The sequence below is a fragment of the Pseudophryne corroboree genome, chromosome 9, assembly GCF_028390025.1.
Source record: "Pseudophryne corroboree isolate aPseCor3 chromosome 9, aPseCor3.hap2, whole genome shotgun sequence".
NCBI lineage: Eukaryota > Metazoa > Chordata > Amphibia > Anura > Myobatrachidae > Pseudophryne > Pseudophryne corroboree.
The window spans coordinates 62,356,605-62,383,493 of NC_086452.1; the positions used below are offsets into that span (position 1 = coordinate 62,356,605).

At 47.8% G+C, this 26,889-nt stretch overlaps 1 protein-coding gene across 3 annotated transcripts; it reads left to right on the plus strand.

The window, feature by feature from the left end:
• Positions 1 to 26,889, plus strand: LOC134957486 (uncharacterized). 3 transcript variants are annotated; one of them, XM_063939455.1, is made up of 3 exons: positions 1 to 21; positions 11,124 to 11,238; positions 24,321 to 26,889. In XM_063939455.1, the coding sequence occupies exons 2-3, from the start codon at positions 11,232 to 11,234 to the stop codon at positions 25,577 to 25,579; spliced, it is 1,266 nt and encodes a 421-aa protein (XP_063795525.1). In that variant the 5' UTR covers positions 1 to 21; positions 11,124 to 11,231; the 3' UTR covers positions 25,580 to 26,889. The 3 variants fall into 3 exon arrangements, with proteins under 3 accessions (XP_063795525.1, XP_063795524.1, XP_063795523.1); XM_063939454.1 differs by lacking the exon at positions 1 to 21 and adding an exon at positions 266 to 480; XM_063939453.1 differs by lacking the exon at positions 1 to 21 and adding an exon at positions 1,061 to 1,146.

A 26,889-nucleotide genomic window follows, 5' to 3' on the forward strand; every position in this document is an offset into this window, starting at 1 on the left:
ACTTGAATTCTCTCCACAGAGGTGAGGAGCAGCGTTAGCCTTTTGAATCATAGGAAAATCAAGTCTGCTCACTCCATTCATTTATCGCTATCTGCATACCCTCCAACATGACCCGCCCCACTAGGTACAAAATGCTCTGTTTCTGGACTTCCCTCTTAATTTATTATTGCCATCACCTGTGAAGAAACAGCTTTCCTATCATTCAAAAAGTTCAACACAGGTGATGGAAATCATAAATTAAGAGGGAAGTCCAGAAACAGAGCATTTTGTACCTAGTGGGGCGGGTCATGTTGGAGGGTCTGTATCTGCTGCGCAAATTTCAGACAGAGCTCCTGCACCTAGCATGGCGTAGTGCTGACGGAGAACTGGGGTCGGTGTGATCGACGCAAAATAGCCTAATGTACTTGTGCTATGTTACATATCGCTGCAGGGGAGGTTTAAGAGAGAAGAGGGCCCGGGTGCAGCCTCCGTTGCAGAGGGGTAAGTATACTATATGGGTGCAGCGTGAGTGGTGTGGGACCCCTGGATCCAGGGACCTAATGACTGTCGACCATTCATACCGGAACCATCTGTTTACTCAGCAAGGAGATAATCATTAACCTAATAGGGACAATGCCCATGTCTACTAAGCAACTCTCAATAGGTATGTATAGCCAGATACATTGTAAATGGACAGGGTTGCTGGCCAGCTGATGAGAAGTAATAATATACTGTCATGATAGCATCAATACACAGGTGTACATACCTATTGAGAGTTGCTTAGTAGACATGGGCCTTGTCCCTATTAGGTTAATGATTATCTCCTTGCTGAGTAAACAGATGCCGGGGTTTAGCAACCTGCCCCCTCCTTCCTTGTCACCCCTCCTTAACTCTTCCCTCCCAAGAGAGAGGGGCAGCACAGAGTTACAGGTTCCAGCTTTACCTGCAGACAGGGGGCGCCCCAGAGTGAGGAGCTCTGTGGCTCTTTCCCCATCACCAGGGAGGAATGAGAGGGTTTGGCTGAGGGAGGTGTGGATGGGAGAGAGGAAGAGACACAGCCCAGGAGAGGAGGGAGGGAGGAGGCTGCAAATACCACGCAGAGAGAGTGCAGGACGGGATCTGTACTAAACCCAGAGCTGGACGTAATCCCTGCACCTATAGGACAAGGTAGGAGAAAGTGACATGATCATTACTATGTAGAGACCGCACTGGGGCACTTGCCTACTGATCCAGTTCTGAGTATATAGTGTATACACCCTGGGAATTATAGCAGGAGGGTAGTTACTCATTGCTGTTTATCATTATAGTGACTGGTATTATACAGTCACCCTGTAGCAATAGCAAAGCAGAAGATTGCTGTGACTTGTTTTGTGTAATATTACTTACATACAGACTAGGATGGGCTGAGCCCCTCTACACAGTAACTGGCAGGCAGGAGTAACAAGTGTCAGTTACACTGTCCTCTGCAGAGAGGAAATCCTGCTTATACACAGATGAGTGCATGCTTTCAAGCAGGGATATATACACAAAGATGATCAGGAAACTTATTCTGTGTTCACCAGGACTTTCCCTGATCACCCACACAACGGAGATTACAGTGAGGAGCTTTCACTATTCTGCTACTGTTGGACATGGTGAAAGTGCATAGTAACCCCTAGCAACCAGCCAGGATTAGCTGCTGTGTCACTATCTGTGAGATACACCTTGCAAGCAAATGTCTGGCGTGTTGCTACAGACACTGCATCTTGGCAGCTACTATCTATGTAACTTTCTCCTATATTTAAGTATACATATCTTTAAAGCGCAATGGAATATGCTGCACTATATAAGAAACTGTTAATAAATAAATGTGTATGTATCTGTATATATATATATATATATATATATAAAACTACTCACTGTGCATACTACACATTTCCTCCTCTGCCTTTTGAATGTGTGTGTGTGTGTGTGTGTGTGTGTGTGTGTGTGTACTTAACTACTAGTTAAGTGCACATTATAGAAAATGTACTGTATCTATTGTCTGTATTGGATCTAGTACAAGCAGAAGAGCCTCTTATTACAGGACATCCGTTACAGTCTGTTACACTGTAGCCGGACATTGAATTCTGGGTCCCTCACCTCTGAATTGCTCTAGGGACTCTCAATAATAGTTGAGGCATTTGTTTTAGTTTCTCCACTTAAAATAGGCCAGAGGAGGGTAGTGCGGCTGGGAATGTGGGATCTGACGTCCGTTTCTGTATCACATGGGACCAGGAATGTCTCCCAATAACTCAAATTGAACAGTGAAGAAAGACACCATCAATATATTATTCTGTCACCATTTCACACTGTAGTTCTCCTCCTCCATGTATCAGTAGATATATTCTGCTGGACCGGAATAAAATATGATATATTGGACACACAGCGCCTGATGCTGTGATCTTGGCCTTAATGGCAAACTGGAGGAATGGGTGCCAGTTAGTACATAGCATTAAAGTGGCAATTATTTAAAAGACAAAACCAGGGGCACATCCTGACGCATGGGCGGTGTATGCCCGGAAGATGTGTGCGGCATTACATGTGGTTAAAAAAATACACAATTTTTGCATGCTCTTTTTTGGTGTTGTTTAGGAGCCTATTTATCATTAAATATTTGCGGGATATTTGCCAAAAACAGATGTATTGTGTATCCCTCCAGTACTACGGAGGGATAGCATCTATCCATATCACCAGCGGGATGAAATGCCGCCCGGACATTACATCCCACCGCACATCTGCATTAAAAATACTGATTGTGATTAATATGCCCCTTAGTCATTTACACCCATTTTGCTTTCTGCTCTGCATCGGATCCACAGTTTGTGGTCGGTTAGATTGACAATCATTCCAAAGTTATACATTTAGCACAACATAGGCCGCACCCCTAAACAAATCAGGCTACTCCCATATCTCAAGAGCAAACACACATTGTGTGCAAGGTCATACCCCCTTTCCGACATTGGGGGTAATTCTGAGTTGATTGCAGCAGCAAGTTTGTTAGCAATTGGGCCAAACCATGTGCACTGCAGGTGGGGCAGATATAACATTTGCAGAGAGAGTTAGATTTGGGTGGGTTATTTCATTTCTGTGCAGGGTATATACTGGCTGCTTTATTTCTCTGACGTCCTAAGTGGATGCTGGGACTCCGTAAGGACCATGGGGAATAGCGGCTCCGCAGGAGACTGGGCACAACTATAAAGAAAGCTTTAGGTCTAACTGGTGTGCACTGGCTCCTCCCACTATGACCCTCCTCCAGACTTCAGTTAGAATCTTGTGCCCGGCTGAGCTGGATGCACACTAGGGGCTCTCCTGAGCTCCTAGAAAGAAAGTATATTTAGGTTTTTTATTTTACAGTGAGATCTGCTGGCAACAGACTCACTGCAGCGAGGGACTAAGGGGAGAAGAAGCGAACCTACCTAACAGGTGGTAGTTTGGGCTTCTTAGGCTACTGGACACCATTAGCTCCAGAAGGATCGACCGCAGGACCCGACCTTGGTGTTCGTTCCCGGAGCCGCGCCGCCGTCCCCCTTACAGAGCCAGAAGCACGAAGAGGTCCGGAAAATCGGCGGCAGAAGACTTCGGTCTTCACCAAGGTAGCGCACAGCACTGCAGCTGTGCGCCATTGCTCCTCATGTACACCTCACACTCCGGTCACTGATGGGTGCAGGGCGCTGGGGGGGGGCGCCCTGGGGGCAATATATGACACCTTGGCTGGCAAATCTACATCATATATAGTCCTAGAGGCTATATAGATGTAAAATTACCCCTGCCAGTATTCCAGAAAAAGCGGGAGAAAGTCAGCCGAAAAAGGGGCGGGGCCATCTCCCTCAGCACACTGGCGCCATTTTTCCCTCACAGCTCCGCTGGAAGGAAGCTCCCTGGCTCTCCCCTGCAGTCTGAACACTACAGAAGGGTAAAAAGAGAGGGGGGGCACTAAATTTAGGCGCAGTATAGATATATATATTTGATATATAAAAAAGCAGCTATAAGGGAAAACACTATTTATAGTGGGATCCCTGTGTTATATAGCGCTCTGGTGTGTGCTGGCATACTCTCTCTCTGTCTCCCCAAAGGGCTTTGTGGGGTCCTGTCCTCTGTCAGAGCATTCCCTGTGTGTTTGCGGTGTGTCGGTACGGCTGTGTCGACATGTTTGATGAGGAGGCTTATGTGGAGGCGGAGCAGATGCCTGTAAATGTGATGTCACCCCCTGCGGGGTCGACACCTGAGTGGATGGTGCTGTGGAAGGAATTACGCAACAGTGTCGACCCCTTGCATAAAAGGTTTGACGACATACCTAATGTGGGACAGCCGGCTTCTCAGCCTGTGCCTGCCCAGGCGTCTCAAAAGCCATCAGGGGCTCTAAAACGCCCGCTACCTCAGATGGCAGACACAGATGTCGACACGGATACTGACTCCAGTGTCGACGACGATGAGACTAATGTAACTTCCAGTAGGGCCACACGTTACATGATTGAGGCAATGAAAAATGTGTTACACATTTTTCATGTTACCCCCGGTACCACAAAAAAGGGTATTATGTTTGGAGAGAAAAAACTACCAGTAGCTTTTCCTCCATCTGAGGAGTTAAATGAAGTGTGTGAAGAAGTGTGGGCTTCCCCTGATAAAAAGCTGGTAATTTCTAAGAGGTTACTAATGGCGTACCCTTTCCCGCCAGAGGATAGGTCACGCTGGGAAACATCCCCTAGGGTGGATAAAGCGCTTACACGCTTGTCAAAGAAGGTGGCACTACCGTCTCCGGATACGGCCGCCCTGAAGGAATCTGCTGATAGAAAGCAGGAGGCTATCCTGAAATCTATATATATACACACACAGGTGTTATACTGAGACCGGCTATTTCTTCAGCCTGGATTTGCAGTGCTGCTGCTGTGTGGTCAGATTCCCTGTCAGAAAATATAGATACCCTAGACAGGGACACTATATTGCTAACCGTAGAGCATATAAAAGACGCACTTTTATACATGAGGGATGCACAGAGGGATATTTGCCGGCTGGCATCCAAAATTAGTGCAATGTCCATTTCTGCCAGGAGAGGGTTATGGACTCGGCAGTGGACAGGAGATGCAGATTCCAAACGACATATGGAAGTTCTGCCTTATAAGGGTGAGGAGTTGTTCGGGGATGGTCTCTCGGACCTCGTATCCACAGCAACAGCTGGGAAGTCTACATTTTTACCCCATGTTCCCTCACAGCCAAAGAAAGCACCGTATTATCAGGTACAGTCCTTTCGGCCCAATAGGGGCAAGCGGATTAAAGGCGCGTCCTTTCTGCCCAGAGGCAGAGGTAGGGGAAAGAAGCTGCAGCATACAGCCAGTTCCCAGGAGCAAAAGTCCTCCCCCGCTTCCTCTAAGTCCACAGCATGACGCTGGGGCTCCACAGGCGGAGCCAGGTACGGTCGGGGCCCGTCTCAAATTTTTCAGCAATCAGTGGGCTCGCTCACGGGTGGATCCCTGGATCCTTCAAGTAGTATCTCAGGGGTACAAGCTGGAATTCGAGACGTCTCCCCCCCCCCCCCCGCCGTTTCCTCAAATCTGCCTTGCCAACCACTCCCTCAGGCAGGGAGGCAGTGTTACAGGCAATTCACAAGCTGTATTCACAACAAGTGATAGTAAAGGTGCCCCTACTTCAACAAGGAAGGGGTTACTATTCCACAATGTTTGTGGTACCGAAACCGGACGGTTCGGTGAGACCCATTTTAAATTTGAAATCCTTGAACACATATACAAAAAAATTCAAGTTCAAGATGGAATCGCTCAGGGCGGTTACTGCAAGCCTGGACGAGGGGGATTACATGGTATCACTGGACATCAAGGATGCTTACCTGCATGTCCCCATTTACCATCCTCACCAGGAGTACCTCAGATTTGTGGTACAGGATTGTCATTACCAATTCCAGACGTTGCCATTCGGTCTATCCACGGCTCCAAGGGTCTTTACCAAGGTAATGGCCGAAATGATGATACTCCTTTGAAAGAAGGGAGTTTTAATTACCCCGTACTTAGACGATCTCCTGATAAAGGTGAGGTCCAGAGAGCAGTTGTTGGTCGGGGTAGCACTATCTCGGGAAGTGCTACAACAGCAAGGCTGGATTCTAAACATTCCAAAGTCACAGCTGGTCCCTACGACACGTCTACTGTTCCTGGGGATGGTTCTGGACACAGAACAGAAAAAAGTGTTTCTCCCGGAGGAGAAGGCCAAGGAGCTGTCATCTCTAGTCAGAGGCCTCCTAAAACCAAAACAGGTGTCGGTGAATCACTGCACGCGGATCCTGGGAAAAATGGTAGCTTCCTACGAAGCGATTCCATTCGGCAGGTTTCATGCAAGAACTTTTCAGTGGGACCTGTTGGACAAGTGGTCCGGATCGCATCTTCAGATGCATCGTCTGATAACCCTGTCTCCAAGGACAAGGGTGTCTCTGCTGTGGTGGCTCTCATCTTCAAGAGGGCCGCAGATTCGGCATACAGGACTGGGTCCTGGTGACCACGGATGCCAGCCTTCGAGGCTGGGGGGCAGTCACACAGGGAAGAAACTTCCAAGGACTATGGTCAAGTCAGGAGACTTCCCTGCACATAAATATTCTGGAACTAAGGGCCATTTACAATGCCCTAAGTCAGGCAAAACCCCTGCTTCAAAACCAGCCGGTACTGATCCAGTCAGACAACATCACGGTGGTCGCCCATGTAAACCGACAGGGCGGCACGAGAAGCAGGACGGCGATGGCAGAAGCCACAAGGATTCTCCGATGGGCGGAAAATCACGTGTTAGCACTGTCAGCAGTGTTCATTCCGGGAGTGGACAACTGGGAAGCAGACTTCCTCAGCAGGCACGACCTCCACCCGGGAGAGTGGGGACTTCATCCAGAAGTCTTCCAACTGATTGTAAACCGTTGGGAAAGGTCACAGGTGGACATGATGGCGTCCCGCCTAAACGAAAAGCTAGAAAAGTATTGCGCCAGGTCAAGAGACCCGCAGGCGATAGCTGTGGACGCTCTAGTGACACCGTGGGTGTACCGGTCGGTTTATGTGTTCCCTCCTCTTCCTCTCATACCAAAGGTACTGAGGATAATACGGAGAAGAGGAGTAAGAACTATACTCATTGTTCCGGATTGGCCAAGAAGAGCTTGGTACCCGGAACTTCAAGAAATGATCTCAGAGGACCCATGGCCTCTACCGCTCAGACAAGACCTGCTGCTGCAGGGGCCCTGTCTGTTCCAAGACTTACCGCGGCTGCGTTTGACGGCATGGCGGTTGAACACCGGATCCTGAAGGAAAAGGGCATTCCGGAGGAAGTCATTCCTACGCTGATTAAGGCTAGGAAAGAAGTAACCACAAACCATTATCACCGCATCTGGCGAAAATATGTTGCGTGGTGTGAGGCCAGGAAGGCCCCAACGGAGGAATTTCAGCTGGGCCGTTTCCTGCACTTCCTACAGTCAGGGGTGACTATGGGCCTTAAATTGGGTTCCATTAAGGTCCAGATTTCGGCTCTATCGATTTTCTTCCAGAGAGAACTGGCTTCACTACCTGAAGTTCAGACTTTTGTTAAGGGAGTGCTGCATATTCAGCCCCCTTTTGTGCCTCCAGTGGCACCTTGGGATCTCAACGTGGTGTTGGATTTCCTAAAGTCACATTGGTTTGAGCCACTGAAAACCGTGGATTTGAAATATCTCACGTGGAAAGTGGTCATGTTGTTGGCCTTGGCTTCGGCCAGGCGGGTATCAGAATTGGCAGCTTTGTCATGTAAAAGCCCTTATCTGATTTTCCATATGGATAGGGCAGAATTGAGGACTCGTCCCCAGTTTCTCCCTAAAGTGGTATCAGCGTTTCATCTGAACCAACCTATTGTGGTGCCTGCGGCTACAAAAGACTTGGAGGCTTCCAAGTTGTTGGACGTAGTCAGGGCCCTGAAAATATATGTTTCCAGGACAGCTGGAGTCAGAAAGACTGACTCGCTATTTATCCTGTATGCGCCCAACAAGTTGGGTGCACCTGCTTCAAAGCAGACTATTGCTCGCTGGATCTGTAGTACGATTCAGCTTGCACATTCTGCAGCTGGACTGCCGCATCCTAAATCTGTGAAAGCCCATTCCACGAGGAAGGTGGGCTCTTCTTGGGCGGCTGCCCGAGGGGTCTCGGCTCTTCAACTTTGCCGAGCAGCTACTTGGTCGGGGTCAAACACGTTTGCTAAATTCTACAAGTTTGACACCTTGGCTGAGGAGGACCTAGAGTTTGCCCATTCGGTGCTGCAGAGTCATCCGCACTCTCCCGCCCGTTTGGGAGCTTTGGTATAATCCCCATGGTCCTTACGGAGTTCCCAGCATCCACTTAGGACGTCAGAGAAAATAAGAATTTACTCACCGGTAATTCTATTTCTCGTAGTCCGTAGTGGATGCTGGGCGCCCATCCCAAGTGCGGATTGTCTGCAATACTTGTATATAGTTATTGCTTAACTAAAGGGTTATTGATGAGCCATCTGTTGAGAGGCTCAGTCGTTATCATACTGTTAACTGGGTATAGTATCACAAGTTATACGGTGTGATTGGTGTGGCTGGTATGAGTCTTACCCGGGATTCAAAATCCTTCCTTCTTGTGTCAGCTCTTCCGGGCACAGTATCCTAACTGAAGTCTGGAGGAGGGTCTTAGTGGGAGGAGCCAGTGCACACCAGTTAGACCTAAAGCTTTCTTTATAGTTGTGCCCAGTCTCCTGCGGAGCAGCTATTCCCCATGGTCCTTACGGAGTCCTAGCATCCACTACGGACTACGAGAAATAGAATTACCGGTAAGTAAATTCTTATTTTTTACACTGCAATTTAGATTTCAGTTTGAATACACCCTGCCCAAATCTAACGCTATCTGCACATGTTACATCTGCCCCCCCCCCCCCCCCAGCAGTGAACATGGTTTTGCCCAACCGCTAACAAATTTGCTGCTGCAATCAACTCAGAATTAGGCCCATTATCCCGCTCCCTTTCAGACCCAATCCAGAGAATAATCTGGACAGCCGGCAGGTGTGAATGATACTAAATATTCTGTAAAAGTTCTCTCTAAACCTATTGCTACATAGCTGTTCTCTTGCCATATTCAGTACTGCAATGTATGTCCTTCTGAACAACTCAACCACAATGTATCATTATAAAAATATAGTGGAGACCTACCCAAGGATTTTTCGTGCTTGTCCAGTATATGCTGTGTGAAGAGAAGCAATAGGACACGAGGACATGCACTGAGACTGGAGGGGGGGAGGTTCAGGGGAATTTTGCGGAAAAATTATTTCACAGAAAGGGTAGTGGACAAGTGGAATAGCCTCCCATCAGAGGTGTTAGAGGCTAAGACAGTAGAGCAATTTATACATGCATGGGATAGACATAAGGATATCCTTACAAAGAAATAAGGATCAAATAAGGTTAGAGATAAAAATAATATAAAAAAAAAAAGGGGCAGACTAGATGGGCCAAGTGGTTCTTATCTGCCGACAAATTCTATGTCTCTATTACCCCTTTCACATCGCACAAATAACCCGGTACCGACACGGCATATTGCCGTGTCGAACCGGGTCAGTGTGCGATGTGAAAGCACACTGGGCGATTTAGCGGGTCGCCTGACCCGGTAAATCAACCCAGTAAAAAAGAAGGGTTTTACCCGGGTTGATTACCGGGTCAGGTGCGGTGTGAATGGGAGCCGTGTCGATGCGACACGGTTCCCATTCACAAGATAGGGAGAGGCGGCGCTGGAGATGAGCTCATCTCCCGACGCCGCCTCCACCCCCGCCCCTGCTGCTGCTGCGGCCTCCGTTGTCATGGCAACCGACCCGGTATATTGCCGGGTCGGGAAGCCTGCAACGGAGCGCAAATGCCGGATCCCACCCGGTAAGTACACGTTTGTCTTACCGGGTAGGACCCGGCATTTGCGGTGTGAATGCAGCATATGTTTCTATGACAGTGTCTTGCTGATCATGGGATGATTGTGCGGAAAAGATCTCATTGTCTTCTTGCTGTGGCCATTAGGTGGGTTATTGAATATAGGAGGGTGCTGTAAGCCTCAATAACTAGACGGTGCTGGCAGCACTTCTGGTACAAGTAGTTCAACAAGACGGAGAACTGTATACCTACCTCTGATCTCTCACTATAGGCCAGATGTACTAAAGCCTTAAAAAGCGGAGAGTGATGAACTAGCAGCCAATCAGCTCCTAACTCTCATTTTTCAAACCCAACCTGTGACAGGGCAGTTAGGGGTTTATTGGCTGCTATTTTATCACTTTACACTTTATCACTTTGCAAGGCTTAGTACATATCCCCCTATAGCGTAATCACCATCTGAAAAAAGCAACATTTCTGTTTAATATGTTTTAGGAAAGTTATTTCACATTAATAATATAGATGTATAATAAATACATGTTGTGAGATGATGACGCAATATCACTGGTACAGTAACATTTCTAATATTTTTCAATTATGAACTAAAACATATACAGGTAAAATAACCTCTATGGTGCCACATGATCATGAATGCCCCAGGTGACGAGACCTGTTTATCACGTCTCTATGGAGATTGTTTTGTGTTTACTAGTATTCAGTATATTATTAATGCACCCAGACAGGACACCAGTCCCTCTAATCCCAACAACACTGCTCCTGAATGACTTCTATGGGGAGAGGAAACCGTAGCAGCACAGGGTTAATGTCACAGATGATGCCATCCGCCTCTCTTAGCAACCGGTTTATTTATCTATAGTGTAAGCCCCAGCTGGGGACGCTCAGCTCTATACTGTATCCTGTATACTGGAAGGGAGTTTCTACTTAGTGGTTGGGGGGCTTCTAGACTGGGGAAGTGCTGGGACACTGATACAGTATATGTTCTACATAATAATGCAGGACAGCAGATATGGGGCTCTCCTATTAATTCATTGTGAACATGGGATGATTATATCAGTAAAGCAACAGCTCTTAAAGAGACTGCAGCAAATGTATGAAATGGTTTAATACTTAAAGAGTATATTAGCAATTGTACAATGTTCTTTTCTATCATATTGCGTAGAATATTTGCAGCTATGCAGAGTAGGGATAATCTGAGTTGGACAATGCGTCTTATCTTTCTTTTCTTTAACAGGGAAAATGGTTTCCACAGTGAGGACGCTACAAGTGAACTTGAAGTGTCTCCGACAATGTGACTGTTACTAGCGACCGTTTATAGCTCTTCTTCTGCCGCAGTCCAATCATGTCTGGTGAGTGCACATACTGTATCACACACAGTCTAACAGTGAGATATAATGATAAATCATGTCTGGTGAGTGCACATACTGTATCACACACAGTCTTAACAGTGAGATATAATGATAAATCATGTCTGGTGAGTGCACATACTGTATCACACACAGTCTAACAGTGAGATGTAATGATAAATCATGTCTGGTGAGTGCACATACTGTATCACACACAATCAAACAGTGAGATATAATGATAAATCATGTCTGGTGAGTACACGTATCACACACAATATAACAGTGAGATATAATGATAAATCATGTCTAAATGCACATACTGTATCACACAATCTAACAGTGAGATATAATGATAAATCATGTCTTGTGAGTGTACGTATCACACACAATTTAACAGTGAGATATAGGGGTATATGCAATGGATTCGACACAATTTGACAGTCGAATCCCAGCCGCCGGGACCCGAGTTCGACATATTCAATAAAAAACGGATTCGACAGTCCCACCTGTCGAAAAACGGACCAGTTGGACGATAGTGTGCGTCCTGGATTCGACTTCATGGACGGCACAAAAGTGTTAAAAAAAAACTGAAAAAAATTGCGTGGGGTCCCCCCTCCTAAGCATAACCAGCCTCGGGCTCTTTGAGCCGGTCGTGGTTGTAAAAATACGGGGGGGAAAAAGACATGGGATACCCCGTATTTTAACAACCTGCACCGGGCTCTGCGTCCGGTCCTGGTGCCAAAAATACGGGGGACAAAACACGTAGGGGTCCCCCGTATTTTTAACACCAGCACCGGGCTCCACTAGTCAGAGAGATAATGCCACAGTCGGGGGACACTTTTATATTGGTCCCTGCGGCCCTGGCATTAAATCACTAACTAGTCACCCCTGGCCGAGGTATCCTGGAGGAGTGGGGACCCCTTAAATCAAGGGGTCCCCCCTTCCAGCCACCCAAGGACCAGGGCTGAAAACCAAGGCTGTCCCCCCATCCAAGGGCGGCGGATGGGAGGCTGATAGCCTTATGTAAAAAAAAAAGAATATTGTTTTTTGTAGCAGAACTACAAGTCCCAGCAAGCCTCCCCCGCAAACTTGTACTTGGAGAACCACAAGTACCAGCATGCGGGGGGAAACGGGTCCGCTGGTTCCTGTAGTTCTACTACAAAAAAAATACCCATATAAAAATAGTACACACACACCGTGATAGTAAAACTTTTTCTCTGATGTCCTAAGTGGATGCTGGGACTCCGTAAGGACCATGGGGATTAGCGGCTCCGCAGGAAACTGGGCACAGCTAAAGAAAGCTTTAGGACTACCTGGTGTGCACTGGCTCCTCCCACTAAGACCCTCCTCCAGACCTCAGTTAGATTTCTGTGCCCGGCTGAGCTGGATGCACACTAGGGGCTCTCCTGAGCTCCTAGAAAGAAAGTATATTTAGGTTTTTTATTTTACAGTGAGATCTGCTGGCAACAGACTCACTGCAACGAGGGACTAAGGGGAGAAGAAGCGAACCTACCTAACAGGTGGTAGTTTGGGCTTCTTAGGCTACTGGACACCATTAGCTCCAGAGGGATCGACCGCAGGACCCGACCTTGGTGTTCGTTCCCGGAGCCGCGCCGCCGTCCCCCTTACAGAGCCAGAAGCATGAAGAGTCCGGAAAATCGGCGGCAGAAGACTTCGGTCTTCACCAAGGTAGCGCACAGCACTGCAGCTGTGCGCCATTGCTCCTCATGTACACCTCACACTCCGGTCACTGATGGGTGCAGGGCGCTGGGGGGGGGCGCCCTGAGGGCAATATAAGACACCTTGGCTGGCAAATAATCACAATATATAGCCCCAGAGGCTATATATGTGATAAATACCCCTGCCAGATTCCATAAAAAAGCGGGAGAAAAGTCAGCGAAAAAGGGGCGGAGCTATCTCCCTCAGCACACTGGCGCCATTTTCTCTTCACAGTGCAGCTGGAAGAAAGCTCCCCAGGCTCTCTCCTGTAGTTTTCAGGCTCAAAGGGTTAAAAAGAGAGGGGGGGCACTAAATTTAGGCGCAATATATGATTACAAGCAGCTATTGGGGGAAAAATCACACAGTTATAGTGTTAATCCCTGCATTATATAGCGCTCTGGTGTGTGCTGGCATACTCTCTCTCTGTCTCCCCAAAGGACTTTGTGGGGTCCTGTCCTCAGTCAGAGCATTCCCTGTGTGTGTGCGGTGTGTCGGTACGGCTGTGTCGACAGGTTGGATGAGGAAGGTTACGTGGAGGCGGAGCAGAGGCCGATAAATGGGATGTCGCCCCCTGTGGGGCCGACACCAGAGTGGATGGATAGGTGGAAGGTATTAACCGACAATGTCAACTCCTTACATAAAAGGCTGGATGACGTAACAGCTGTGGGACAGACGGCTTCTCAGCCCGCGCCTGCCCAGGCGTCTCAAAGGCCATCAGGGGCTCAGAAAAACGCCCGTTACCTCAGATGGCAGACACAGAGGTCGACACGGAGTCTGACTCCAGTGTCGACGAGGTTGAGACATATACACAATCCACTAGGAACATCCGTTACATGATCTCGGCAATGAAAAATGTGTTACGCATTTCTGACATGAACCCAAGTACCACATAAAAGGGGTTTTATTTTTGGGGAGAAAAAGCAGCCAGTGTTTTGTTCCCCCATCAGATGAACGAATGAAGTGTGTAAAGAAGCGTGGGTTCCCCCGATAAGAAACTGGTAATTTCTAAAAAGTTACTGATGTCGTACCCTTTCCCGCCAGAGGATAGGTCACGTTGGGAGATATCCCTTAGGGTGGATAAGGCGCTCACACTTTTGTCAAAAAAGGTGGCACTGCCGTCTTAGGATACGGCCACCTTGAAGGAGCCTGCTGATAAAAAGCAGGAGGCTATCCTGAAGTCTGTATATACACACTCAGGTTATATACTGAGACCTGCACTAGCCTCAGCATAAATAGTGCTGCTGCAGCGTGGTCTGATACCCTGTCAGATAATATTAATACTCTAAGACAGGGATAATATTTTGCTAACATAGAGCATATTAAAGACGTCGTCTTATATATAAAGGATGCACAGAGGGATATTTGCCGGCTGGCATCCAGAATTAATGTAATGTCCATTCTGCCAGGAGGGTATTAGAAACCCGGCAGTGGACAGGTGATGATGCCTGTAAAAGGCACATGGAGATTCTGCCTTATAAGGGTGAGGAATTGTTTGGGGATGGTCTCTGGGACCTCGTATCCACAGCAACAGCTGGGAAGAAAAGAAAAAAAAAATTTACCTCAGGTTTCCTCACAGCCTAAGAAAGCACTGTATTTTCAGGTACAGTCCTTTCGGCTTCAGAAAAGCAAGCGGGTCAAAGGCGCTTCCTTTCTGCACAGAGACAAGGGAAGAAGGAAAAAGCTGCACCAGCAGCCAGTTCCCAGGATCAAAAATCTTCCCCCGCTTCCTCTGAGTCCACCGCATGACGCTGGGGCTCCACAGGTGGAGACAGGTGCGGTAGGGGCGCGTCTCGGGAACTTCAGGAACCAGTGGGCTTGCCCACAGGTGGATCCCTAGATTCTGCAAATAGTATCACAGGGATACAGGCTGGAGTTCGAGGCGACTCCCCCTCGCCGTTACCTCACATCAGCCTTGCCTGCTGCCTCGGAGAAAGGTAGTACTGGGGGCAATTCACAAGCTGTACTTCCAGCAGGTGAAATCAAGGTACCCCTCCTTCAACAAGGCGGGGGTTACTATTCCAAAATGTTGTGGTACCGAAACCAGACGGTTCGGTGAGACCCATTCTAAAATTGAAAGCCTTGAACACTTATATACGAAGGTTCAAGTTCAAAATGGAATCGCTCAGGGCGATTATTGCAAGCCTGGAGAATTTCAGGGTATCACTGGACATCAAGGATGCTTACCTGCATGTCCCTATTTACCCTCTTCACCAGGAGTACCTCAAAATTGTGGTACAGGATTGTCATTACCAATTCCAGACGTTGCCGTTGGTCTGTCCCCGGCACCGAGGGTATTTACCAAGGTAATGGCCGAAATAATTATCCCGTACTTGGACGATCTCCTTATAAAGGCGAGGTCCAGGGAGCAGTTGTTCGTCGGAGTAGCACTATCTCGGGAAGTGCTACAACAGCACGGCTGGTTTCTGAATATTCCAAAGTCGCAGCTGGTTCCTACGATGCGTCTACTGTTCCTGGGTATGATTCTGGACACAGAACAGGATAAAAAGGGTTTCTCCTGGAGGAGAAGTCCAAGGAGTTGTCGTCTCTAGACAGAGACCTCCTAATACAGATACAGGTGTCGGTGCATCAATGCACGCGAGCCCTGGGAAAGATGGTAGCTTCTTACGAAGAAATTCCATTCGCCAGGTTCCATGCAAGGATCTTCCAGTGGGATCTGTGGGACAAGTGGTCCGGGTCGCATCTTCAGATGCATCGGCGGATAACCCTGTCTCCAAGGGCCAGGGTGTCGCTGTTGTGGTGGCTGCAGAGTGCTCATCTTCTAGGGGGCCGCAGATTCGGCATACGGGACTGGGTCCTGGTGACCACGGATGCCAGCCTTCGAGGCTGGGGGGCAGTCACACAGGGAAGAAACTTCCAAGGCTATGGAAAAGTAGGAGACTTCCCTACACATAAATATTCTGGAACTAAGGGCCATTTACAATGCCCTAAGTCAGGCTAGACCCCTGCTTCAACACCGGCCGGTGCTGATCCAGTCAGACAACATCACGGCGGTCGCTCATGTAAACCGACAGGGCGGCACAAGAAGCAGGATGGCGATGGCAGAAGCCACAAGGATTCTCCGATGGGCGGAAAATCATGTGTTAGCACTGTTAGCAGTGTTCATTCCCGGAGTGGACAACTGAGAAGCAGACTTTCTCAGAAGACACGACCTCCACCCGGGAGAGTGGGGACTTCATCCAGAAGTCTTCCAAATGATTGTACACCGTTGGGAAAGGCCACAGGTGGACATAATGGCGTTCCGCCTCAACAAACAGCTACAAAGATATTGCGCCAGGTCAAGGGACCCTCAGGCAATAGCTGTGGACGCTCTGGTAACACAGTGGGTGTACCAGTTGGTGTATGTGTTCCCTTCTCTGCCTCTCTTACCCAGGGTAATGAGAATAATAAGAAGGAGAGGAGTAAGAACTATACTCATTGTTCCGGGTTGGCCAAAAAGAGCTTGGTACCCAGAACTCCAAGAAATGATCTCAGAGGACCCATGGCCTCTGCCGCTCAGACAGGACCTGCTGCAGCAGGGGGCCTGTCTGTTCCAAGACGTACCGCGGCTGCGTTTGACGGCCTGGCGGTTGAACGCCGGATCCTGAAGGAAAAGGGCATTCCGGAGGAAGTTATCCCTACGCTATTTAAAGCTAGGACAGAAGTAAACGCAAACCATTATCACCGCATATGGCGCAAATAGATTGCGTGCTGTGAGGCCAGGAAGGCCCCAAAGGAGAAATTTCAGCTAGGTCGATTTCTGCACTTCCTACAGTCAGGGGTGACTATGGGCCTAAAATTGAGTTCCATTAAGGTCCAGATTTCGGCTCTATCGATTTCTTCCAAAATAGAACTGGCTTCACTGCCTGAAGTTCAGACTTTTGTTAAGGGAGTGCTGCATAGTCAGCCCCGTTTGTGCCTCAAGTGGCACCGTGGGATCTCAACGTTGTGTTGGATTTCCTGAAGTCGCATTGGGTTGAGCCACTTAAATCCGTGGAGCTACAATACCTCACGTGGAAAGTGGTCATGCTGTGGGCCTTGGCGTCGGCCAGGCGTGTATCAGAATTGGCGGCTTTGTCATACAAAAGCCCTTATCTGTATTTTATATGGCTAAGGCGGAATTGAGGACTCGTTCCCAATTCCTTCCTAAGGTGGTATCAGTTTTTCATGTGAACCAACCTGTTGTGGTGCCTGCGGCTACTTGGGACTTCGAGGATTCCAAGTTACTGGACGTAGTCAGGGCCCTGAAAAGTATATGTTTCCAGGACGGCTGGAGTCAGGAAAACTGACTCGCTATTTATCCTGTATGCACCCAACAAGCTGGGTGCTCCTGCTTCTAAGCAGACTATTGCTCGCTGGATCTGTAGCACGATTCAACTTGCACATGCTGCGGCTGGACTGTCGCACCCTAAATCGGTAAAAGCCCATTCCACGAGGAAAGGGGCTCTTCTTGGGCGGCTGCCTGAGGGGTCTCGGCTTTACAACTTTTGCCGAGCTGTTACTTGGTCGGGTTCAAACACTTTTGCAAGAGTCTACAAGTTTGATACCCTGGCGGAGGAGGACCTAGAGGTTGCTCATTCGGTGCTGCAGAGTCATCCGCACTCTCCCGCCCGTTTGGGAGCTTTGGTATAATCCCCATGGTCCTTACGGAGTCCCAGCATCCACTTAGGACGTCAGAGAAAATAAGATTTTACTCACCGGTAAATCTATTTCTCGTAGTCCGTAGTGGATGCTGGGCGCCCGTCCCAAGTGCGGATTGTCTGCAATACTTGTTTATAGTTATTGCTTAACTAAAGGGTTATTGTTGAGCCATCTGTTGAGAGGCTCAGTTATATTTCATACTGTTAACTGGGTATAGTATCACGAGTTATACGGTCTTATTGGTGTGGCTGGTATGAGTCTTACCCGGGATTCAAAAATCCTTCCTTATTGTGTCAGCTCTTCCGGGCACAGTATCCTAACTGAGGTCTGGAGGAGGGTCTTAGTGGGAGGAGCCAGTGCACACCAGGTAGTCCTAAAGCTTTCTTTAGCTGTGCCCAGTCTCCTGCGGAGCCGCTAATCCCCATGGTCCTTACGGAGTCCCAGCATCCACTACGGACTACGAGAAATAGATTTACCGGTGAGTAAAATCTTATTATTACATACATGCACACCTACATACTTACCTATGTTGACATGAAGGCTCGGTCCCCTTCTCCACGTAGAATCCATTGGGTACCTGTAAATAAAATTATACTCGCAACAATCCAGTGTAGATCGGTCCTCTTCTTAGTTTGTAATCCACATACTTGGCAAAATAAAAAAACGCAAAACACGATCCACGCACTGAAAGGGGTCCCATGTTTACACATGGGACCCCTTTCCCCGACTGCCGGGACCCCCCGTGACTGCTGTCAAAGAGGGTCCCTTCAGCCAATCAGGGAGCGCCACGTTGTGGCACTCTCCTGATTGGCTGTGCGCATCTGAGCTGTCAGGCGGCGCATAGCGCATAGGCGATCCATTATATTTAATGGTGGGAACTTTGCGGTCAACCGCTGACCGCAAAGTTCCCACCATTGGATACAATGGAGCGCCTATGTGCTACATTGTATCTCGAGTGCGCCGCCTGCCAGCTCAGATTCCCAAAGCCAATCAGGAGAGTGCCACGACATGGCGCTCCCTGATTGGCTGACGGGACCCTCTTTGACAGCAATCACGGGGGGTACCGGCAGTCGGGGAAAGGGGTCCCATGTGTAAACAAAGAGAGAATTTGCCCACAACAACCAATGAGATTGCAGCTATGATTTATCCTAGTAGATTGTATAACATGATAGCTAAAAATATGCAACTTCTGCACTTTAGAAGGTTTGATAAATCTCCCCTTGAATTTGAGGGTTATGGCAACCATACACAGGTCCGATTTGACCTGTTTTCATCCGATTCTGACGGATCAGGCCGATATATCGGATGAAAACAGGCCAAATCGGATGTGTTTGACATCCATTCCGTTCCCGTGCGCATCGGTTCGGAGCCTGGAAATCATATGTGCAACACATATGATCTATCGGAATCGTATGCATCAGTGACACATCGCGGGGGCTTTTAACGCATTCGCATCCGATCAGGGCTGTAGGTGTGTGCCAGCGGGCCGCACTGCTGGCACACACCTATAGTCTGCAGAGCGGGGAAGCGTCGGGCAGGAGAGGCGCTCTTCCCGTTCTGCACCTCAGTAACCCCCCCCCCCCCCAATCCTCCCACCGCCGGAGAGAGAGGCTGCGGTAGCAGCAGGAGGAATGAGATTTCAAAACTCCTATTCAGATTAAAGTGTGGCCGCTGATTGGCTGAGAGAGCTCTCTCAGCCAATCAGCATCTGCCCATTCATTTGAATAGGAGTTTTGAAATCTGCCTCCTGCTGCTACCGCAGCCTGTTCCCCGCTGGTAACTTCCCCAGGAGTACTTTTACATGCTATAAATCGCATGCGATTTATGGCGTGTAAAAAATGATACAAATCATATGAAGCCCTCCCAGGGAGCTTCAAAGGAAATCGGGTCCGACTTACCTGTGTATGGGGGCAATAAGTCTTCTAGAAACCACAGACTGGTAATTTGTCTTATGTCCTATTATTATTGTACGATTGCATGAATAAAATGTTATATTATTCACTGTTAACAACAATGGAGCTTGCTAGGGTTATTGAGCACACACAAATACAGGCAATACAAAATTGGAAACATTTCACTGACATTTACACATATGACAGGAAAGGGGAAGTGAGGTGTGACGAAACGTACTCCTTGGGGCAGGGCCGTCTTAACCGTATTGCAGGCTGTGGGCAAAGCAATGCACTGGGGCCTCTACATACACAGTCACGGGACCCAATTAAAAAAAAGATTGTATCATGCCCCTCCTGCAGTCCCGCTCAATCTCACCACATACGATGAATGGCTGCCAGCACTGTGATTGGTGGATATCTCCAGCCATCCACCAATCAGCATCCTGACAGGCATTCACTGTCTGGCTGCAGGCTGAGAGTCAGGTAGACCACCACCCGCCCCTGCTCGAATGCCCCTAGAATAGCTGGGCCCTGGGCAGCTGCCCAGTGTGCCTATACATTAAGATGGTCCTACTCAGGGGGTTGATTCAGTTAGCTGTGAATTACTCTCGGACGCGAGTAAGTGCATCTACCTGCTGCACTAACAGTACCTCTGGACTCCCAGATTATTGTCCGCAGCCCCGAAGGGCTGTTTACAAAATCCACAAGTCTGAGGCGAGATCAAACAACGATGGGGGGCAGTTGCAGTGCCATATGCTGCATTTACACCACGTTGTAACGGCAACTGGCGCCCCTCGTAACCTAACTGAATCGAACTCTTGTAGGTAAAGTTCAGTGAGGAAGAGTTCAGCTGAGTAGGTCTGGATGTAAGCCAAAATATGCCTATTTGGAGGTGTAACTTCCACCTAGTATAGGGCTGGTGTATGTGTGCACTGATGCGGAGGACTAGTAACAAAATAAGCGCATATGTGGCCATTTGTCCCGTGCACGCGTCTTTTCAGTAATGTACACCCTATTTACTTCTAACTCTCCATCAGGCCATTAGTGTCTACGCAGAAGTCTATACTGGATATATCAGCGGGAGAGATCATAGGGGTCATTCCGAGTTGACTGCTAGCTGCATTTGTTCGCAGCGCAGCGATCAGGCTAAAAAACTTCAGTTCTGCGCATGCAGCGCAAAGCACACGCCCGTTGTATGGGCACAGCGAACAATGTAGTTTCGCACAGGGTGTAGCGACGCTTTTCAGTCGCACTGGTGGCCGCAGAGTGATTGACATGAAGTGGGCGTTTCTGGGTGGCAACTGACCGTTTTCAGGGAGTGTTCGTAAAAACACAGGCGTGCCAGGAAAAACGCAGGCGTGGCTGGGCGAACGCTGGGTGGGTGTGTGACCTCAAAACAGGAACTGAACAGTCTGAAGTCATCGCAAGCGCTGAGTAGGTTTTGAGCTAAAATACACTCCCAGTGGGCGGCAGAATAGCGGTTGCACGGCTGCTAAAAACTGCTAGCGAGCGATCAACTCGAAATGACCCCCCATGTGCGTTCATGTCAGAAGGGAGAAGTTACTTAATGTACTTCTTGGAAAGTTAGAGGCACTTGTACAAAATTAGGCATATGAAGTCACAAAAGAGCATTTATGCTGGAGCTTTCCACTATAATAAATAGCTCCTATCAAGGCTGTGTACTGTGAATTGTTGTAGAATTATTATGAAACCACGAAACGTAAGTCTGGATGAAGGAAATGTTTGCTTATTTGTCCAGACAATGAGACACGTTCCACAGAAACTACAACAGTTTTGAGAGGCATATCTGAGGGGTGTGTATTGCGTGACCGGCAGTCAGCATACCGACGCCGGCATCCCGGCAGTAGAATGCCGATGGGGGGAGGGGGAGCGCAACAAGCCCCTTGCCGGCTCACTGCTCTAGCCGTGCTGCGGGCTCAATGGCGACCGCGGGTTCTATTCCCCCTCTATGGGTGTCATGGAGACACCCACGAGTGTGAATAGTCCCTGTTGATTGGTATGCCGACCGTCGGGATTGTGAGGGTGCGAATGCAGGGGGAGGTAATGTCACATAACTACATCCTGATCTGAAGACTCGACCTCTTGCACACACCGATATGTCAACAGATGTTTACAGAATATGCTATTAACTACCAATCATAATATTATTGGTTAACACTTTTCCACATACTCCATTAATGATAATCACTTAATTAAATCTAACCAATCACATTAAATGAAATGTTATATTACTGCATAAAGACAAGCAAGTGAACTACACTTAGGGGTAAATTTACTAAAGCTTTTAAAACAGAGAATTGGTGATGTTGCCCATAATAACCAATCAGTTGCTGTCTATCATTTTCTAAAAGGCAACAGAGAAACGATAGCATGTGATTGGTTGCTATGGGCAACAGCCTCAATTCTCTGTTTTAGAAGCTTTAGTAAATTTACCTCTAAGTCCCATTTCCCTCATAGGGGGTAATTCTGAGTTGATCGCAGCAGCAAGAAAGTTAGCAATTGGGCAAAACCATGTGCACTGCAGGGGAGGCAGATATAACATTTGCAGAGAGATTTAGATTTGGGTGGGTTATTTTATTTCTGTGCAGGGTAAATACTGGCTGCTTTATTTTTACACTGTAAATTAGATTGCAGATTGAACACACCACACCCAAATCTAACTCTCTCTGCAAATGTTATATCTGCCCCCCCCCCCTGCAGTGCACATGGTTTTGCCCAATTGCTAAAATATTTCCTGCTGCGATCAACTTGGAATTACCCCCCATACTCGGAAGTTCTAAGGGGGTAATTCAGACCTGATTGCAGCAGCAAATTTGTTAGCAGTCTGGCAAAACCATGTGCACTGCAGTTGTGGCAGATATAACATGTGCAGAGAGAATTAGAGGTGGGTGGGTTATATTGTTTCTGTGCAGGGTAAACACTGGCTGCTTTATTTTTACAATGCAATTTAGATTTCAGTTTAACTTGAACACACCCCACCCAAATCTAACTCTCTCTGCACATCTGCCCCCCCCCCCCCCCCCCCGCAGTTCACATGGTTTTGCCCAACTGCTAACAAATTTGCTGCTGCGATCAACTCTGAATTACCCACCAAGTCAAAACATGCTGTATGAGAAATGGATTGCAAGGCTGGAAAACCTTGTAGAGAAAAATAAATAAATAATAGAATGAAAGGGTTGCACATGGAACATATTCTCAGAGAAATATCTTTAATGCCTATGAACAAGATGGCTTCCAGCTTCCATTTTGAATGCACACTTAACTATAACATAAATCCTCATCAATAAGATACTTGAAAAAAACTGAAGCATAAGTGAAAATGTCTCACAAAGTTATGAGCAGGGGAGAAAGGTTGCCATCAGGAGTGGATTTACCGCTATTATAGGTGGTGCAGTCACTAGAGGGTCCAGAGGTCAGTGGGTCCTGGTGATGCATTGTTCTGCCGCTGGTAATCTTAATCTTCTAAATGGTGTCTCGGTTCTGTATATTATGGGTCCCGGCATTCAGCATGCCAACGGTCAGAATTCCAGCAGCGGAATACCAACGTTCAAAATCATAACAGATTATAGTACGTATTGTCAGTGGTGCAAGTACAACAAATGTCTTACAGGTACTGTGTGTGCACGCGAAGGCGTGCACCAAAAATGGATGTGGCTAAATTCCACATGGGGTGTGGCCAATGAAAATGGGGGTGTGATACACATATGGGGGGGGCAGATACACATATGCCCCCAATAGTCCCAGATACACATATGCCCCCACAGTGACAGATATGCCCCTACAGTGCCTGATATGCCCCCACAGTGCCAGATGCACAAATGCCCCACAGTGCCAGATGCACAAATGCCCCACGGTGGCAGATGCACAAATGCCCCCAGTAGTGCCATATATGGCCCACAGTGCCAGATACACATTGCCCCTGAGTGCCAGATACACATTGCCCCCGAGTGCCCCTCCCCCCCCCTGCTGTTCACTGCTGCCTCTGCTTCTGCTGTGTGAGGGGAGGAGAGCACAGCACGCGCCTCTCCTGCCTCTCAATGCTCGTGAAGACCAGTCTCTGGCGGCGGGTATATCAAATGAGGTGCCGGTTTGTTAGCCAATCAGAGCTCGCGGACCGGTACCCAATCAGGAGCCGCGGCTGCCGTTCGGCGAGCTCTGATTGTCTAACAAACTGGTGCCTTATTGAGATTCACCCCGCCGCCGCCACCGGAGACCAGACACATCACAGAGGGGCACCTTGAGGGGCAGGAGAGGCACTGCGCTGCACTCTCCTTCCCTCACACAGCAGCGGGCTGCAGGTATAGTGGACATCCTGGCGGTACGGCGTACCGGCTGGTGATTTCTTACCAGTACGCCGTACCCTCCTGTACCGCCATACTTGCAGGACTGCTTATTGTAACCCTAACCTACCCCTCCCACAGCCTAACTCTAACTATCGTACTAATGCCTAATCCTTAACCTAACCCTAATACTTACCATCAGGATTTGAGCGTCGGGATTCTGCTGCTGGGATTCTGACGGTAGACATGCTGAGCATCAGGATATTGACTACATCTTATTTGTCTTTTACAGCTACTCCTGTGTGTTGTTCTCCATCAAGTAACTGGAAATTCCATGTTATAAATGGAGATAACCTATAAGTCTTTCACTTCTGAGGAACAGAGGAGGTTTGTGGTGACGAGGAGACAGTATTGTGCCTGCATTGCATTCTAGATGAATACTGCATGTGGTTTATATAACAAATCCTTCTGTTGGATCTCTGTCATGTGACAATCTGAATTCACACATATTACATATGTTCATGTTTCATTGCAGATCCTCACCAACGGGAACATGTGCTACTGTGGCTGCTTGTATTTGGGGTGCTGACGGACTGCATGGTGGAGGACCTCTGTAACTGCACCATTCTGGAACAGGATTTTGACTGGTCACTTCTGAGGTCTGACCACTGCTGCGTGAATGTCATTCTTTCTGTAGACAGACTGGATTGGAATATTTTCACGCCATTGTCCAGCCTGAAGGTGTTGAACCTCTCCAATTCTGGGATATTAGAAATCACTGACTGTGAAAGGGGAAGAAACCGAACCCATATTGAGTACTTATATATGGATCACAATCATCTGAAGGAACTACCTGATGGTTTCTTAAGCAATGCACCCAATTTGAAGGTTCTGCATCTTGAGTTCAACCAGCTTCGCCACCTACCTGCTGACTTCTTACGTGTCTCAGACCAGATCCAGGAGATACACCTGGGCTATAACAGCTTGATCTCTTTTCCTGCTAGTTTCCTTAAACCTTCCCTGACTACATTTGGCTTCCTCAACAATAGCTTGGAATGCACATGTGTCCTCTATGACCAACTTGAGCCCACATTCCGTGCCAATGACACTAAGCTGTTATTGGATGAAGTAATTTGTGCTTCTCCAAACAATGTCAATGGACTGAAACTCAGGGAGGTTGAGAGAGGTAGTATATGTAGGTCACACAGTTTGACAGTGGCATTAATTTGCATTCCGTTGGTGGTGCTGGTGGTCCTTTTGTGTTGGTACATCTGCTGCCGTAGACAGAAGGGTAGTTATTCTAACACAAGGCGAGAGTGCAGTCTGGCTACTGTGGATCGCAATGGAGCTGGAAATTTGGGAGACTATCACCACTATGAACCAAGGCAGAACTTCAAAAAGGATCGCAGGGAACCAAATGTAAATCATTTCAAAGACCCCATTTTGCTAAAACCATCTGCTGCTCTTTTGGGGAGCAGTCGAGACCTCTATGAAGAGGTGGAGATCAAACTTGGAACATCTGCAGACTCATTGGTAGAGGGTGATGGTCAACTGAGTCGAGAAGGGCCGGGGCTGATGTTGGCTGTAGAGGAGGAGGAGGAGGAGAAAGAAGAGGTGGAGTTGAGAGCAGATGAACTAGAGGTGGAAACGGTGAGTGTAACAGAGGTCATGAAGGACTCAACAGACCGAGAGAAGCTTTACTTGAACCAAGCAACAGACTACTATAGCTTGGTCCCTGGCATTGAGTTGGAAGACTCAGATCATTATGAGTATGAGAGTGTGGACCTCTCTTGAGATACCGTTGGGTTCTGATGGTTTAAAACCTGAGTAAACAACATATCGTGGTGATACAGGAAGACCATAAGACTTATGGATGCGTCCTACAAATCTTCCATAATTCCGGCCTGGCGCGACATGCTGAGACTACTATTTACAAACACAAAACCGACTACATTTTAATACCGTAATTATGGATACTTTATATAAAAAAATATTTATTTTAATACATTTGTAAGAACTCCCAGGAGTTATGACAGGTTTACTACTGATTTGTACCATGGTATGACTTGTGTGTAGTATATGAAATGTCTATATGTAGTCCAATCACTGTGGCATGTGACCAGACCTCAGAGGCAGCAGAAGTGTTGGTCACTGCTGTATTTACAATATGTCACCCTGCTGCCTTTAACAGTCAGTTAGGTGGACATGTACTAAGTAGTGATAAAAGTTGAGAAGTTGTCCATGGCAACCAATCCGCATTATAATTTGCGTACTATAAAGGTATACAGAGCAGCTGATTGGTTGCCATGGGCAAGTTCTCCACTGGCTCACTTCTCCACTTTTATCACTGCTTAGTAAATGTCCCCCTTAGTCTGATATATATTTCTGCCCTCATTTAAGGGGGTCATTCCGAGTCGTTCGCTCTGTAAATTTCATCGCATCGCAGCGATTTTCCGCTTAGTGCGCATGCGCAATGTCCGCACTGCGACTGCGCCAAGTAAATTTGCTATGCAGTTAGGATTTTTACTCACGGCTTTTTCATCGTTCTGGTGATCGTAATGTGATTGACAGGAAATGGGTGTTACTGGGCGGAAACTGGCCATTTTATGGGTGTGTGCGGAAAAACGCTACCGTTTCCGGAAAAAACGCAGGAGTGGCCGGAGAAATGGGGGAGTGTCTGGGCGAACGCTGGGTGTGTTTGTGACGTCAAACCAGGAACGACAAGCACTGAACTGATCGCAAATGCCGAGTAAGTCTGAAGCTACTCAGAAACTGCTAAGAGGTGTGTAATCGCAATATTGCGAATACGTCGTTCGCAATTTTAAGAAGCTAAGATTCATTCCCAGTAGGCGGCGGCTTAGCGTGAGTAAATCTGCTAAAATCAGCTTGCGAGCGATCAACTCGGAATGACCCCCTAAGTCTTTAACATGATTATGGGCTGTTAGCTGTCATATTGATTCTGCATTGTCAGTCCTTCAATGCCTGCTCTTATTGTATATAGGAGATTTGCTGCAGTGAGACAGCTCTGCTCTGCCGGACACTGGGCTGGTTATGAAGGTTGCAATGTACCTGCTATCATTAATAAAATACACAGTCTCTTCTAA